Consider the following 16796-nt stretch of genomic DNA (forward strand, 5'->3'; position numbering starts at 1 on the left):
AGGAGACGGAGGAAAAAGAAGCCCTAGCTACTTCGCGCAGGGCCGCCAGATTATCGGTTGGTCAGGTAGGTACCATCAATCGACAACAACTTTAAGCCCCTCTTTTACCCCATTTCCCGTATGTGCGTGTCTGCTGTCACCCGCAAAGTCACTGTCGGCCAGTTCCCCCCTCTGGCTGGCTGGGCTCTTTGATCAGGTAGGTTTAGGGGAGGAATTTAAGCTACTACACCGTATTTCCTTCGCAAATGCAGGCCTCAGGTACCACTACTGCCTGCCTGAACCTGAACTGGGGCCGGCTAATCCTCTTTCGGCAAAGCGGAAATATCCCGTGACTGCTGAGCTGCGCTAAACTCTGTTGGGCAACGCGCCGTCATCCATCTATTCGGACCTCCGCCTCACTGGGTATCGACATGGGCGGTTAGACTAGTAAGTAGCGGGCATCTCTCTCTCTCTGCTCTCTCGCTCGCTCGCTCTCTCTCACCTCTCTCCGTCGTCGTCACTCTGCCTCCTCATTCCTCCTCTCGCATCGCTGCCCTTCTTTACCGCCATTTCACTTTCTCCCTCCTGGTACGTGGTATCCGTCTCTCCCATTTGTCGGCTTATTTTTTCTCTCTCGCACTTGCTCTTTCATGTCTTGTGCTCGCCCCCCCTCCTCATCCCAACACCCCTGTTTGAAGTTGGCTCCAAGTCTACCTCGTGTTTCCTGCTTACGTCGTCATTTTAGGCTACCCTTCCGGGCTATTTTTTATTTTCACTCGCCATCTGTATTGCCGGCCTAAGCCGCCCCTCGCGAACGGAAATCCATCGGTCAACGATCGATAATTACCGTGGCTGTTAGCCTATTCTGCACGACGACCTGATCGAAAATCCCCCTTTCCCCCCCCCCCCATCTTGAAAACCGTTGGGCTCTCTCCGACCATGTCTGAGTCAACCGGCGCCAATACCGCGAAACCGAGCAGCAGCGTCAAGCTGGTACTTTTGGGCGAAGCGGCGGTTGGAAAGGTATGAGCGACCTCGGCAGTTTCCCATTCCATATCTCCGTTGCGTGCTTCGTGGGACAAAAGTGACTCAGGGGACTGACAATGGAATGGTATGAATTCATTTTGGGCTTGACAGTCGTCATTGGTGCTGCGATTTGTCAACAATGACTTTCAAGAGAATAAGGAGCCAACAATTGGAGGTAAGCATCCGATTGTGTGGCGATGTGCCCCCCGACAGCCTTCTTCCCCGCGGAGTGTTGTGTCACCAGAAAGCTGATGTCATGGTCTCTCCTCGGTTTCAGCGGCCTTTTTGACCCAGAAATGTTCCCTTCCGACGCGGACGATCAAGTTTGAGATCTGGGATACCGCGGGTCAGGAGCGGTTCGCCTCGCTGGCGCCCATGTACTACCGTAACGCTCAGGCGGCTTTGGTGGTTTACGATGTCACCAAGCCGTCGTCGCTCACCAAGGCGAAGCACTGGGTGGCGGAGCTTCAACGACAGGCTAGCCCCGGGATTGTAATCGCCCTCGTCGGAAACAAGCTGGACTTGACAAACGACGCGAACGAAGCCGCGGGTGAGGCGCAGCCCGAGGAGGGACACGAGCCGTCCCCGGCCGACGGAGACGAAGCCACCGAGGAAACCCAGGAAGAACCAGATGCGTCGAACGGCGATGCCCGGAAGGTGCCGACACGGGAGGCTAGCGCCTACGCGGAGGAAGAGGGCCTGTTGTTCTTCGAAACCAGTGCCAAGACTGGTGTCAATGTGGTCGATGTCTTCACGGCGATTGCGAACGCGATCCCCGAGAGCAGTCTGAAGAGTGGTCGCGGGGCAGGCGCAGGCACTGGTCAGACCAGCTTGAGCGGAGGTCGCCCGGCCGAAGACTCACGGGTTAACCTGGGAGAGCGAGGTCCGGCAACGGCCAAAGAAGGTTGTGCATGCTGATACCAGATTGCTTTACGTGTTTGCTTGCGATTTGCTTTTTCCCCAATTTCCCTCTTGTTCGATTTGGTCTCCGATACAATATCAGGTTGATTACAGGTTAATGTGCTCATCTCTTCGGTGGTTGGGACAGCAACCGTTCCCCGGGGAAGACTGGTTCTACAACCTGAGCCATCTCCGTTGCGGCATCTGCAGAGACGACTCTTGTTGAAGAAAGCGCTACTGACGGTTGTTCTTTTATCTTATTGTTTTTTGTACCATTGGGCGACAGCGTGATTCTAGTTATTATTGCCAGATAATCCAATGAAGGAGAGAGGATGGCGTTGTACAGATGACGGATCCGGCAGCGAATTTAGGGTTCCAACAGTTGTTGAGCTGAAAGTCCTTGACGGGGAAATATCAGCGTGTATCCTACTGGCAATGAAAGAAATCTTGTCACAACGACGGCATCGTATGTGTCTAGTCTACATGGTCTACATGATCGGTAGTTAGCCAGGATGGGTATAGATAGATAGCCGCAGCGATAGCGATAAGTAGTTAACTAGGCGGGGAAAAGAAACTAAGTAGGGAAGGGCGAGCCAGATCACGGGACTGGACCACCCCTAACTAGGCCCAAACGGGGCTAAGGCGACCGGCTAAGCGAGAGCGGCCGAGTCTCCGATCCCACAGCCCGACGACCCAAGCGCAAATCGGGTCCAATTTCAACCACCAACCTCACGACAAGGAAGGCAGCCAGCAACCACCTCCTCCTCCTCGCCCCCCTTCCCCCCAGCAGCACAGCCAGCACCCCCGTCGCTCGTCTGCAACAATGGCTGCCATCAACAAGATCGCCCTCAACTCGCCCTCGAGGCAGAACCCCTCCGAGCTGGAGACCGCGATCGCCGGTGCTCTGTTCGACCTCGAGAGCAACACACAGGACCTGAAGGCCACCCTTCGGCCCCTGCAGTTCGTCTCTGCCCGTGAGGTAAGGATCTGCTTTCCTCCTGATGTCCCCGTGATATCTCGCCAGCAGCAGCAGCAGCAGAGAAGAATTCAGCAAATGTCTTATATCCGTCGCCTTTGTCCGGAAGAGGAGGAATTTTTTTTAGCGGATCGGAATTGAGAAGATGGATTTATGTGCGTGTGCGTGCGGAATGCGGAGATGTTACGAAACAATATTAAAAGGAACAACGACAACAAGAACAAGAAAAAAAACTCCCCCAGCAAGGCTCGATTCTGCATCGATTGGATGATGTGTATCGAACTCCCGTCTCCGCACTTTTGAGTTTGCAAGCAATTGGGAAGAGGAAATCGGTCAACACGGAAGGAACAAGACGCTGCGGACATGGATTACGACTAAGCTGCTGCGCTGGATATCACGAATTCTTTTTTTAAGATCATCTTGGCGCGAATCTGATATTGACGATTTTTCCGTGATCTTTACAGGTTGAGGTTGGCCACGGCAAGAAGGCCGTCATCATCTTCGTCCCTGTCCCTCTCCTCCAGGGTTTCCACAAGATCCAGCAGCGGTACGGACTCCCTTGTCTTTGTTATCTGCTCTGCGTTGCACAGCCCCGATCCCGATAACACCCAGGGATTGCGCACTGGAATATCATGATCGGTGAAATCCGGATTTGTTTAGAACGACAAGACTAATGAAATGATTGGAACAGTCTGACCCGTGAGCTCGAGAAGAAGTTCTCTGACCGCCACGTCCTCTTCGTTGCTCAGCGCCGCATCCTGCCCCGCCCCAAGCGCTCCGTCAACTCGCGCACCACCCAGAAGCAGAAGCGCCCTCGTTCCCGCACTCTGACCGCCGTCCACGACGCCGTCCTCTCCGACCTCGTGTACCCCGTCGAGATCGTCGGCAAGCGCATCCGCACCAAGGAGGATGGCTCCAAGACCCTCAAGGTCATCCTTGACGAGAAGGAGCGTGGTGGTGTCGACCACCGCCTTGACGCCTACGGCGAGGTCTACCGTCGGTTGACTGGCCGTGCTGTTGTCTTCGAGTTCCCCCAGGGTGGTGCCTCTGACTACTAGATCGTTTTCCTCCAAACCAACATTTTCCATTTTTATTCTTTATGGCCATAATCTTTCTTCATTTTCATCCAAGTCTATGAAAAAACCGAACGAAATGTTGTTCTAAAGAATATTAGCTGCTGGTCTGGGCGAAAAAGAAAAAGACAAAACCAAAACCAAAAGATTATTGTCAGGGAACCGGAACGATCCAAAGGGAATTTCAAATATGATGATGGCTGTGTTGTTGTGAGGATGATGTTCCTTCTTTTTGTTACAGTAAAATGGTTTCTTAAAATGCTTTCTACCCCCTTCACTGCACATCTTCCCCGTGGAACGAAGTCGGAAGTCTTTCGGTCCTGAGAACTTCCCCCCCCCCCCATCCTTTCCCATCCCGCAATCTCGTATATCTAGAACAGACCTGGTCCCCGGATTCTTCCTCGGTTGCTCTCCTACCTCCGCCCAACTCCACGAATGCCCACATCCAATCCACAGAACCCGATCAACAAATGACGAAGTAGACGAAGTCTATTTACCCCCCCTTGTTCCCTCGCCCCATGAACAGTAGTAAACAATAAAATCCCATCTGGTTTCCACCTACCCGGCGGTGCTAATCACAGTAAGCACTGTAAATAAGGGGCCACCAGTGAAGAGCGTCTCTCCGTGAACGCTATCTCTCGGAAGAGGCACGTCGGGACTCTGTTTCTGCCCGGTCTCCTACTGTCTGATCTTCGTTGGGGGTATCTTGTGGATGTGGTGGGGGGATGCGTGATATGATCCGATCCTCGTTGGAGTTATCTATATCCTGTGGATGGTTGGTAGATAATTAGGTAGATATGGGACGGAGAGTGCTTGTGCTTCTGGGTTTGTGTTGGTTTGGTTTGGTTTGGTTTGGTTTGGTTTGGTTGGATTTGGGGCTAGGGTTGGAGGAGCCCTGTCTATAGTGGTTTCTTTTCTGTGGTAGTAGTATTGGTTCAAAGGGGGTGGATGGGGGGATCCGGAGGATTGGTTTTCGTGTTGGATGTTATCGCTTGCTGGGCGAGGATGAATTATTTATTGTGCAGTGGTATCTGATCGCTGGCCTGTTTTGTTTAGTGTTGAATTGGAATGGTTGGAAGGGGTGATTGGGTTCCAGATGCTGATATACTTGTTTGAATGTAAGCATTAGTAGGGTTTGTGGTGTGGTGCCGGGGTATGCTTCTTGATAACTAGTACTTTGCTCCCCGAGATATATACAACCTCCGTGCTGCTACGCGGCTGTTCAACGAGTCTGCGTCTTGATGTTCCTGGATATATCGAACAGCCCCACACCTCATATCATCATATCATGCAACAACTCCATAACCATACGTATCTCTATGCTTATGGGGGAACAACCCCGAATGTATGGACACACAGACTAATGACTCCATCAGCCCAACACACTCGGATCAATCCTCCCCACCCCAAGCACCATCCAATACGCCAACTCCCTCTTCACGATATCGCCCGCAGCCCCTTGACCGGGACGATCGATCTGGTTCTCCGAGTCCCACTCCATGCGCACGAAGACCGGGATCTCGAGGACGTCCTCGTCAGGTTGAAGCGGCTGCTCTTGAGAGGCTTGTTGTTGCTGCTGCTTCTCCGCGGCCTGGCCCGTCCAGTCCGGGACTTTGCCGGCCCCGAAACTGCTGGTATCGCTGTCACTGTCGCTGGCGTCATCGTCATCGGTATCCTTTTTGGAGGAACCCTGGACGGGCGTCTGATTCCTGGATTGCAGGGTTACACTACTACTACTACCACCACCACCATTACCGGACGGCAAAGTCCCCGGTACGACCTCCAGCACCACGGTGGTCCAGTTACGGCCCTTGTCCCACACTTTGCCGGCTTCGGCGACCTTTTCGTAGATCCCGAGGTTACTGGTCGCCGTGGTCGCAGCGGCACCGGAGCGGGAGGAGCGTTGGTCCGTCGCGGCACTGCCGCCGGTGTTACTCGTGCTGTTGTTGTTGTTGTTGTTGTTGTTGCTGCTGCCCTGCAGCGCCTCGTCCCACATGTCGCTGTTGGCGCCGATGTCGAACTGCGGACAGAGAATGGTGACCTTCGAGGCCACGCGGCCCGGCGTCACGGACGGAGTGGCCAGGGTAATGCGGACCGGGTCGAACATGTGATTTTTCAAGGTTAGGAGCAGTTGCGTCGGTTTCAGCGGGGGCAGGGCGTCGAGGTTGAGGTTGAGGTTGGTGTTGTGACTGGTCACAACCGCGGCCGCGGGCGCCGGGACTGGGGGCCCGGGCATCAACGGCCGGAGCGTCGGTAACGGGATGTAGCTGAGGGCGATCAGCCGGATGCGGAATCGGGTGGATGACGGCTTCGTCTCAGGTTTGACAAGGATGTGCTTGCACGACTTGCATCGTTTGGCGCGCTTGGTGCGCAGCAGCGTCGCCAGCGGTAGGAGCTCTTCCACGAACCGCGCGTCTGGGGACTGGAAGCCGCGCTGCTCGAGGGAGGCGAGTCCGTCCCAGCCACATTCATCCACCGCCATTCGTTGGATGCGCATGCTTTCGGCGTCCGGGGTTGGGATCTTGAGCCCTTCGTTCACGGTGAGAGCCTCGCGCATCACTGGAGGCTTCGTTTTGGGTTTCTTGCTGTAGAGGCTGTTGAGACGGGATGAGGAGGCATACAGTGACATGATGCGATCGATGGCCCTCGGGGAGGAAATAGGGCCCCCGAAGTCCACACCCACGCCTAGCGGATCGCTGGGCGAGGAGAAGGACGAGGTGGCCGAGATCTGGTTCTTGTAGAAGTTCTTCAGCGCATGAAAGCGGGCGTCTGGGTTAAGAGGGGCGCTTGGCTGGTCGGGCGATTCTTCGGCTCGCGGTTCACCGGAAGAGGGATGGAACTGCTCGTTAATGGAGGAGAAGGTGGATAGGGGAGACTTGAGGTCTCCGAATGTGCGCGACATCTGCCTCGAACGAGACCCGTTCGCGTCGGTTGCGGTGAGCTTGGCCAATTGTGTGCGAATGTTGGTCGGTTTGTCGAATTTGATGCCGATATCGAGCGTCGACCAAAAGCAGTATCCGCATGACAGAACCCAGGGCCCTTGTTGACTGGTGCCTCCCTGGACGACATTCTCGAGGGTGTTGACCGCCAGCGGTGCCGTGCAGGCAGGGCAATTGAAGCAGTTGCGTGCACATCTCCACAACGATTAGTTCATCCGTTGAAGCGAGACAGAGCCAGCCGACCAAACATACCGGTTCCCCTCACTCTTCACCATACTGCTCGGAGTCTCGAACAGGCAGTTCGGACAATACCAGCACACAATCTCCTCTGTAATGCATCGCGGACACTTGATCTGATGGCAGTCCTCGCAGTAGAGTAAATGTTCGGGGGGATAGAGAGAGAAGTTGGATCGAGGTGCCCGAGGATCGAAAGTCTGTTCGTCCTCGCTGTCGTCGAAGCGCGGCGGAGGGTTGGGCTGGTCGGGGTCGTAGTGGCTGCTGGCCTTCTGCGGTGACTCGCGAGACCGGCGTTTCTTAGACGGATCGGGGACGGGGGTGTTGGCGCAGGGACAGGAGATGTATGTGTAAGGAAAGGGGCGCGACATGGTGGAGAGACGTTTAGTAGAGTGTAGTCGAGTATTGCATGCTGTGTCTACTGTTAGTCCGGGGGGTATTTCGCAAGCGACAATTAGGGGAGACATACCTTTTATTACGACCCGTCAAACACGAACTCCACAAGAAAAAACCAGGACTCGAGACTCGGTCAGAGATTCATGTCAGAAATTACTCATAGTTCGTCGAGTGACAACACAACTCAGAGGTCAAAGGAAAGTATGGGGGGAAAGCGCAACAACACCGACAACAACAACAACAGCAACGAGACAAAAGAAAGCAAATGCGGAGGAGGGCCGATCTTCCGCCCCGACGTCACGTTCCGCCGCCGCCGCCGTGACTTTTTGCCCGCCCGCCTTTCCTACAATACAATCCCTTCTTCATTAGCAAAACCTCCAACCTCAATTACCTGAAGAGACATCAGACATCATGTCTCTGACCAAGCTCATGCGGCCCCTGGTGCGGTCACGCATTCCCACATCCACAAACTCTTACCCCTCTGCAACGATAACACCATGCCTCGCCCGGCGCACCTACGCCATGCAAACGCCCGGCAACCCAGTGATGGAGATCTTCAACCGGCGAGTCAAGCACCTGCAAAAGGACCGAGCAGCACACAACGTGGAGGAGAGCCGGAAGACAGATTACATTAAAGACGAGGTTGCGATGCGATTATGCGAACGATTGCTGGTATATACACACACCCCTCTCCATCCCGCAACCCCGGAGTCAACTCCCTCCCCTTCCCCAGAGCACGAAACCCCAGTTGACGATTTTACTTCTGTCTCGCGCAACTTAGGACATCAAACGCGACTTTCCGCAAGTATTGGACCTGGGCGCCAATAGCTGCAACATCGCGCGGGCGCTCACAACACCGATGCCGGACCCGGCGAGCGAAACAGGCGGGACGCTGGAGCCGCTGGCGTCACGGATCTCGCACCTGACGTGCATCGAGACGAGTGCAGGGCTGCTGAACCGGGATATGAGCCACGGGTTCAACGAGAAGCTGGCGATCACGCGGCAGGTGGTGCCGGATCTGGAGACGCTGCCGTACGCGGAGAACAGCTTCGACGCGGTGCTGTCGTCGCTGAGCATCCACTGGATCAACGACCTGCCGTCGCTGCTGGCGCAGGTCAACAAGGTGCTCAAGCCCGATGCGCCGTTCATCGCGGCCATGTTCGGCGGCGACACGCTGTTCGAGCTGCGCACCTCGCTGCAGCTGGCCGACCTCGAGCGCCGCGGCGGCGTCAGCCCCCACGTCTCGCCGCTGGCCGACGTGCGCGACGTCGGCGGCTTGCTCAATAAGGCCGGCTTCAAGATGCTCACCGTCGACATCGAGGATATCGTCGTCGAGTTCCCCGATACCTTCTCCTTGATGGCTGATTTGCAGGCCATGGGCGAGAGCAACGCCATCCTCCACCGCGAGATGGGGCCCCTCTCGCGCGAGGTCCTGCTGGCTAACGAGGCCATCTACCGCCAGTTGCACATGGAGGAGGGCGCCCGCGGCATCCCGGCCACGTTCCGGTTGATCTATATGATCGGGTGGAAGGAAGGGGCGGGCCAGGCGCAGCCATTGGAGAGGGGCAGTGGGCAGCTGAATCTGAAGGATATCCTTGGGGGAGGGTCGTTTGAGAACAAGTGATCTTCCCAAAAAAAGTAGACGTAGCGTTGTATAATAGCGAAAGAGAAGGGGGAAGACAAAACAGACGAGGCCAAAATATATACGGTAATACAAGACAAACATAAAAGCGAAGGATATCCACATTCATCCTCAATGACGCAAAATATAAACACACGAAACAGACACACACACACGAATAATCTAAACAGTCCTCCGATCCGTCATGACCCGCACAATCGACCCCGTGCCAACCAACTCCACCAACTTCTCATGCCAGCTCAAGAGCACACTCATCTGCTGCCCACCGCCGCCTTCGCCCAAGTTACGGCCCTGGATCTGCGAGAACCCCGTGCCCTGCGGCGAGACCGATTTGCGGGGCGACTGCGCGCCGCCGGCGCCCGAGACGGGCGATGCCATACCCTTGTACCTGTCGTTGATCAACACGTTAGCCTTGCCCTGCCTCCCTAAGCACCCCCCTTTCCCACCGCCAATATCTTCTTTCAGATTGAAGAGGGTATGGTGTTGGAAAACGTACAAGTATTTCATCAGACAGTCCGCGCGCTCCGCCCCGCCATCCCCCGTACACACCCCCTCCAGCACGCGGCTCATCTCCCCCTGCCGGATGCCCTGCAGCACCTCGGTGACGGCCGCCAGGTGCACCTCCTTGGCGCGGTCGTCGCCGCCCAGTGGCGCCGTGTCCAGGACGTGCCGCAGCGCGCCCTCCGGGTCGCCGCCGCGCAGCAGCTGGCGCACCTCGCTGGCCACCGAGGCGGCGGCGCTGGAGGTCGTCGGCGGCGGCAGCGTCGCGGGCAGCAGGGTGTCCATCGGGAAGTTGATCGAGGAGTCCGGGTCCAGGACGTCGATGTTGATTGTGCGGTAGTTGAGTTGGGACATCTTGGTGGATTTCGGGGGGTTGTTTTGGTGGGGTAGGTAGGTAGGGAAGTTGGTACGGTGGATTGAATTGGGTGAGGGAGAAGAGTGTAATTGACAATTCGTTGGTGTGATTATTGGGGGAGATAGACTATATCTGTGAATAAAGTGGTTAGTTGGTGTGAAAGGTAATTTCAATGGGGTAGAGGGAGGAAGTCAGGCATCGTCATTACCCTGACGGTGGTTCCGCGGGGAAAGGAGTTGGACACGGTGGTTTGGTCTTATGTTTGGCACAGACAACAATTCGTCGTGGTAGAGCTAGACGTAGAAAATACTGTTCGCCAATGACAAGCTGCAGAAAGGCACTGCTGCGAACAAAAAGGGGGAGATAGGTCAACGGTGAGCTTGTAGAAGAGGTGGATACGGAGAGTAGCAGGAGACAGAGAGAGGGAAGGGGAACGGAACGGGCGAGGCGGGCAAGAAGTGGCGGTGCGGAGACATCCGCGGGCCTGGCTGCCTGAGGCAGAGAATGCGTTGGGGAAGTATACACAGTATTAACCAAAATATCCGAGATTCATTGCTGAGCTTCACTCTAGGTATCAAATGTCTCTATTATACAGGGAATATCTCGCAACGCTAAAGCAAAAGGCCACCCGCCTAAAGTACATGTGTAAAGTACAGTAAAACACCCCAGCCCACCCATAATCAAACATAGCAGAAGAGAAATAGAAGCTCAGTATATGCTGGCTCTATCAGTCGTTGTTTCGTAAACTTCATTAGGAGGTCGTGATGGTAATTGGAGGCACTGGAACTGTGGTCGTGGGTGCCTCAGGAGTCGACTCGCGTTTGAGATCCTGCATCGACGTCGCGCCCGCCTCTTCGTCCGGTAGGCCAGCTTCAGCAGTGTTCCCATTCTTCCCCCGGGACAACCCGCGCTTGGCTGCTCGGGCCAGAGGCTGCACTGCAGACTTGACACTCTCTGCTAGCCATCTCAGTCCCCGAGTAATAGGGTCTGTGACAAACTTGATGCAGCGCACGGCAAAGTCAAGCGCAATCTCACAGGGTCTGTCGGGGATGATGCGCAGAACAACCGCCCAGGGCAAACAGCCCAGGGCGCAGATGATGCAAATGGCCCATTGGATCCCGTTGAGCCTGGTCACTCCAAAAGCATCTCCGCCAACAAAGATAATCATGATCTGGCCACCGACCATGATGCAGTTGATTCCGAGGAACCAGTAGTTGCGGAACATGCCTTCGAAGATATTGAGCTTATTGTCGAGTCGTCGGTTGTTGAATTCGTTGAAAATCTGCATCCAAACAAACGTGTTGAACACGATCGTATCTAGAACCAGCTCAGGGTTTTTACTGCCAAGCTGGGAGCCGATGATTTGCTTCCCACCGAAGTAAAGCATAAAGGTGATGGCAAGTTGATAGATGGCCTGGCCCAAGATCATCTTCCACATGATCACAGTGAACAAAGACGCACTCTTAGCCACCGGCTTCCGATCGAGGATCTTCTCTGTCGGCGCATCGGTGGCCAAGGCAAGCGCGGCAAAGGTGTCCATGATCAGATTCACCCAGAGGAGCTGCACCGCATTTAGAACACTCTGGTTGTCGCTGCTGGACAGCGAAGACACAAAGGTCAAGATGACGGCCGTGATGTTGACCGTGATCTGGAACTGCAGGAACTTGGCAACAGCGTCGTTGACAGCGCGACCCCAAGCGATAGCAGTGACGATCGACTTGAAGTTGTCGTCAAGCAAGACAATGGAACTAGCCTCCTTGGCGACTTCCGTGCCTGCAATGCCCATGGAAAAGCCAACATCAGCTGTCCGGAGAGCCGGTCCGTCGTTCGTGCCATCCCCAGTAACAGCAACTGTTTCGCCGAGTTTCTTGAGCTGAGCAACCAGGATCCGTTTATCCTCGGGTGATGAGCGTGCCAGCACCTGAAGTCGAGGGATAACTCGATCCATCTCCTCGTCGGAGAGTTGGCGAAACTTGGGGCCCTCCATGACGATCCCATCTTCAGTCTTGATGCCACACGAGGAAGCAATTGCACTGGCAGTGACAAGGTTGTCACCAGTGACCATCTTGACTTGGACGCCTGCCGCATGACACTTGCGGATAGCAGCTGGAACTTCGGGGCGGAGAGGGTCCTGAATACCCACCACGCCGATCCAGGTCATGTCCTGGAAGACATCTTCGAATACTGCGGCTTCGGGCTCGTCTTCCATACGTCTGACACCGTGGGGAGGCCAGCTTGGGAAGTCGCGGTACACCATCCCGATTGTCCGCAGCGATTGGCCTGCATAAGATTCGATCAAAGCATACATATTCTGCTTGTCATCTTCGTGTAGCGAATCGATGCTGAGACCGTCTTTACTAGTGGAATTGTCGGTGATTTGGGTGGCGCAAGCACCCGCCATGATCTCGGCAGCACCTTTGACAAGGAGACGATAACCAAAGGCTGGCTCTCGATAGACCACCCCCATGCACTTGCGAGCAGAGTCGAAAGGAAAGAGTTGAACAATTTCCGCCGAAGCCCGTTCGAGCGTCACATCCATGCCGAGATGGTCTTTTGCGAGTTGTAGCAATGCCACTTCGGTCTTGCTGCCAATGAACTGCTTCTGTCCATCTTTCTCCTCCTCGAAGGCAGTAGAGTTCAGTGCAACGCTCTTGGTGACTAGACCGCGCAGCTGGCTGGAGCTTTGCTTGAACAGCTCGGCTGCCGTGGAGCCTGGGACACTTTCTTCCACGTTCTGACTGAAGCTCCTAGTGCCCAGCGTACCCGCGACAACTGTCATCTTGTTCTGAGTGAGCGTTCCTGTCTTGTCCGAACAGATGACAGTCGCATTGCCCATTGTCTCACAGGCGCGAAGAACGCGGACCAGGTTGTTCTCCTTGACCATGCGGGTCGTGGCAAAGGCGAGAGCAAGAGTTACAGCAAGTGGAAGACCCTCTGAGACGTCACGTCAGTAAGAGTCTTTTGAGGAGCTTACTGGGTTACTCACCAGGAATGGCAACAACAATGACTGTGACAGCCACAATCAGGATGTCGACGAACTCTTTGCCCTTGACGGCGGGTGAGCCATTGTTGTGTGGGAGGTCGGCAGCGAAACGGAAGAAGAGGGCAAAGAAAAGGATGATTGCAGCCCTGACACTGTTAGTCGAGGGATACTTCACAAAAAGAAGGGTTTCCTGTCTTACCCTGAGCCCAACCAACCGATCCAATTGGCAAGCTTGCCCAATTTGACTTGAAGCGGAGTTTGATCGTTCGACTCTTGCAGGGACAGCAAAATCCGTCCATAAGTCGAGTAGGGCCCAACACTCGTCACCAAATAGGTTCCCACTCCCTCAAGCACCTTGCTGCCTGAGATCATGAAAGGATCAAGTTTCTTGGTCGCAGTACCAGCTGTGAAGTGTCTTCCAACCTCATATCCATCGGTTTTCTTCATCTGGTCCGATTCTCCGGTCGCAGAAGACTCGTCACATTTCACCCCATGACCCGAAATGAGCACTCCGTCCGCAGGGATAGAGTCACCCGGTTCGAGATGCAGAACATCTCCCACCGTGATGTCGAAGATGGAGATCATGGAGACCTTACCCGAGCGGAGGGCCTTGACTTCTCGGTCGTTGTTCTGGAGTAGTCAGTCATCGTGCATTTTAAAAAGAAGAGCTGACACTTACTCTTTTGTTGAGCTTCGCAAACTGTCTCTCCTTCTGCCAGTCGTTTGCAGCCGTCACGATCGTGACGATCAGGATCGCCACACAGATCGCCACGCCTTCAATCCAGTCGACACCACTCCCCTCGCTGGTTGTCTCATAGATACCGAGTGACAACGAGACGACGGCGGCAATGGTCAGCAGAATGATGATTTTGTCATTGTAGGCACGCCAGAACAACGTCAGAAAGCCTGTCGACTTGCGGGCCGGCAGTCTATTCTGGCTGAAAACGCGGATACGGTCCTGAAACTGCGCATCCGAGCCTGATGCGGCATGGTGAGCAAGCTCTGGCGAGGAGTGCGATGGTTGCTGCTCTTTCTCATGGTGTTGTTGCTGGTGCTGGTGCTTCGCAGAACCATAGCCAGGAGAGGAAGTCACTTCGTCGAAACTCACAGTACCCTCCAGGCAAGTCTCATCCACGGACAAGCCCGAGGCCAGGTCCGTCCGCAAGCCCCGTTCCAGCCCGGGCAGACCACCCAGGGCGTGAAACGCTGCCAGCGACTTCGGGTTCTGCATCTTGTTAAGCTGGCCGGGAGAGAAGGCGAATTTGTTGTCTTGGACGATGAAGTCGTCCTCCGTCCGCGGATCCGGATTCAGCGCGTCGGACAGCGAGACATCGTCATAGGCGACCTTGGTCGGAACAGCGCTCAACTCCGAGTTGGCCCTGGATCTGACGGCAGTGTCTGCACTGGAGATAGTAGAGTCTGCTCGCGGACGAAGCGTCTCGCCGTCGATAGACTGTGACGTCCGGGACGGATTGTTGTGCACCATCAGCCTGTCTGGCGAAAGTGCGGCGGCCATGTCGAATGGTGAGGATGGACTCAGGCGTCCTGAGTCGGAAGAATGTGGACGCTGCTGTTCATCTGCATCAACATATACTCCGGTGATGGGAAGGAAGCTCAAGCGCTGCCGTTAAAACGTACCTCTCTATCTGAAACCCCGAATGGGTTCAAAAACTCCGCCTGACGATTACCGTCTGAAGGCTGCATCAAGTTGAACGCCGCAAACTCTGATTTGGCAGGGACGGTAGCAAAGCGTGCATCAATAGGAGTGGACAAATTGGGTAAGAGATTAAGGTGTCTGGCGGCTAATTGCCTTAAAGTGGTCACAGATCTGGGTTTCCTGCTTCGTGTAGAAACTAGGGGCCAACGCCCGGGTATAAGACTGGAAAGCTGGGGGGGTAGAGAAGGCTGTGCTTGAATAGGGAGGGTTAAAGTGATTGAAAGAGGGTGTATGGTTCAGCAGCGTGTGAGAGGGGAGTACTTCTAGACATGGCGAAGGCGATAGTCTCCGCCAAGGTATGGCCATTGACGCGGATGAAAGCGCTGGAACGGGCCAAGGGAAGTCTAAACAACGGGGAGGGGGGCGCAGCAATGGTCCCAAGGAAAGTTGACCGTGAAGGAAGTGAAGGACGTGATGGATGGATGGTGAAGGATGGAGAGATCTCGTCTCAGTCATTCTGCAGCTACACAGCCACCCTGCCGCCCTCCTATCACAATCTCGCTGGTGGAGGCAAACAACCGGTAAATTCCCCTCCGCAATCAATTTCTCCCCCCCGCCTCTCTCTCTCTTCTTTCTCTTCTCTCTCAGGGCGGTTAATTCAAACCGTGGATCTTTCATGGCTATACACCGACTCAGTCCCCTGCTGGATTATTGTCATTGCTTTATCTCCTCATCTCAGCCGCTGACCTCTCTTTGCCTCCCACATGCTTCTCTCAATCAGTCCATTTGCCGCTTGAAGCTGTGGGCAAGACCAGTCAGGTGATTTCCACTCCCTCACTTCACACAACATGTACAGTACAAGACTGGTTCATGATCTCATGCCGTTGCCTGGAATGGGGTAGGGTGGAAGTGCCTGACGGCCAGCAGGGCGCTTTTCACGAGCCCAACTGCTCCCTGCCAAGTGCAACCTACCAGAGTTTCAGTCCTGCTTCACCCAATATCTTAACGTCATCCCGCGCGACCAGAAACCATATCCTACACAAGCCAGCCTCAATTTTCGTATTGCTTTCACCCATACTTTTGGAAAAACCCCGGCCTCGGAGTTGTTCTCTGTGCCACCGGCAATTATCACCCCGTTAGCGAAGTGTCCGAGACGTCCTGCCTGAGCTTAGGTTGGCGGACTTGCTAGCCGGGGGGCGAAGCAAGGGTCTAGGATGACAAAAACCCGGATTTGTGGGTAGATTCTCGATCCTAGGTAGTAGCTGAATGCCAATGATACGGTGGTCTTAGGTGACCGACACTAACCAAACGGCGGAGAAAAAGAACCCATGGATTTCGGCGGAGATAGACTACAATCTGGACCGGTCCAAAAGGTAATCCCCGGTCAGAATTCAGAAACTAGAGCATCCACGAGGTGTTGCTAGTAGCTGCTGCTGCTCAGGAGAGCTACTTGAGCCTGGACCCCGTGAACCCAAGAAATCTATCTTTTCCTTGGCCTCTAAGCCGCGCCTCATACTTTCCAGTGAGAATCGTTGAAACTGTCGCATGCTCGTGTATGATCCAAGAGGATGACACATGTCAGCCTACAGCCATGTCTGTGAGATCGTGTCAAGACAGTAGACTCACCACATAGGTCAAAGCATCGCTCTGCTGTCTCGTGGCTTGATAGGCTGTGGAGGTGGTTGAACCAAGGCGAAGTTGAGCGCGACCTTCGTGGAAATATCCGTTTCAGACACAAGCTCGCCTTGGAAACTTCTCATTTCGATTTACATTCAACCAGCATAAGACTGATTGAATACATCGGACGCCACCGTCACCAGAGCTGTCAGGTTCCACATAAAGATTGCACTGCCCCAAGGTATGTCAAATCTGACTTTTAGAGCTCAGTGAATATGTGGCTGATCTGATGAGCCAGATCTGCTGCTACCCGATGCTTGCCTCGCGAAAGTCAATAGACCTAGGGGCGAAGCTCTGTCTTTGATGGGCGATGAAGTGGTCGACTATTGAGGAAGTTCGTGAATACCGACAACTTTCCAAATACAAACCCTGAAGGGTCAAGTTCTGCCTTGGCGAACTCCAGTAGACTGGAGTCGCCCTCCTGGCTGAGCATCAGGGTACTCGTCTCAATATCCATT

General features: G+C 54.6%; 6 protein-coding genes across 6 annotated transcripts; 3 read left to right on the plus strand and 3 right to left on the minus strand.

Moving 5' to 3' along the window:
• The first annotated feature begins 795 nt into the window (after positions 1-795).
• On the plus strand, positions 796-2362 carry BO97DRAFT_403484 (Rab family GTPase). Its single transcript, XM_025694748.1, has 3 exons — positions 796-1002; positions 1117-1180; positions 1283-2362. The coding sequence occupies exons 1-3, from the start codon at positions 919-921 to the stop codon at positions 1921-1923; spliced, it is 789 nt and encodes a 262-aa protein (XP_025554658.1). The 5' UTR covers positions 796-918; the 3' UTR covers positions 1924-2362.
• Positions 2363-2613: 251 nt separating this feature from the next.
• Positions 2614-4263, plus strand: BO97DRAFT_403486 (40S ribosomal protein eS7). Its single transcript, XM_025694749.1, has 3 exons — positions 2614-2884; positions 3346-3428; positions 3573-4263. Exons 1-3 carry the CDS (start codon positions 2729-2731, stop codon positions 3937-3939), a joined length of 606 nt encoding a protein of 201 aa, XP_025554659.1. The 5' UTR covers positions 2614-2728; the 3' UTR covers positions 3940-4263.
• An 870-nt stretch (positions 4264-5133) lies between these two features.
• BO97DRAFT_475869 (putative dynactin Arp1 p62 subunit RO2) lies at positions 5134-7629 on the minus strand. The gene is made up of 3 exons (XM_025700442.1): positions 7597-7629; positions 7146-7539; positions 5134-7088 (listed from the first exon to the last, which is right to left on the minus strand). The coding sequence occupies exons 2-3, from the start codon at positions 7496-7498 to the stop codon at positions 5327-5329; spliced, it is 2115 nt and encodes a 704-aa protein (XP_025554660.1). The 5' UTR covers positions 7499-7539; positions 7597-7629; the 3' UTR covers positions 5134-5326.
• A 251-nt stretch (positions 7630-7880) lies between these two features.
• On the plus strand, positions 7881-9211 carry BO97DRAFT_468417 (uncharacterized protein). The gene is made up of 2 exons (XM_025699740.1): positions 7881-8195; positions 8305-9211. Exons 1-2 carry the CDS (start codon positions 7935-7937, stop codon positions 9145-9147), a joined length of 1104 nt encoding a protein of 367 aa, XP_025554661.1. The 5' UTR covers positions 7881-7934; the 3' UTR covers positions 9148-9211.
• Positions 8862-10415, minus strand: BO97DRAFT_363149 (actin-related protein 2/3 complex subunit 5 family protein). The gene is made up of 3 exons (XM_025692488.1): positions 10230-10415; positions 9662-10153; positions 8862-9553 (listed from the first exon to the last, which is right to left on the minus strand). The coding sequence occupies exons 2-3, from the start codon at positions 10018-10020 to the stop codon at positions 9328-9330; spliced, it is 585 nt and encodes a 194-aa protein (XP_025554662.1). The 5' UTR covers positions 10021-10153; positions 10230-10415; the 3' UTR covers positions 8862-9327.
• Positions 10416-10563: 148 nt separating this feature from the next.
• On the minus strand, positions 10564-14939 carry pmcB (putative calcium-translocating P-type ATPase(PMCA-type)). The gene is made up of 5 exons (XM_025694750.1): positions 14643-14939; positions 13684-14574; positions 13204-13634; positions 13008-13150; positions 10564-12955 (listed from the first exon to the last, which is right to left on the minus strand). The coding sequence occupies exons 2-5, from the start codon at positions 14518-14520 to the stop codon at positions 10773-10775; spliced, it is 3594 nt and encodes a 1197-aa protein (XP_025554663.1). The 5' UTR covers positions 14521-14574; positions 14643-14939; the 3' UTR covers positions 10564-10772.
• Positions 14940-16796: the final 1857 nt, after the last annotated feature.

This window comes from Aspergillus homomorphus (assembly GCF_003184865.1).
Source record: "Aspergillus homomorphus CBS 101889 unplaced genomic scaffold BO97scaffold_5, whole genome shotgun sequence".
Classification (NCBI taxonomy): domain Eukaryota; kingdom Fungi; phylum Ascomycota; class Eurotiomycetes; order Eurotiales; family Aspergillaceae; genus Aspergillus; species Aspergillus homomorphus.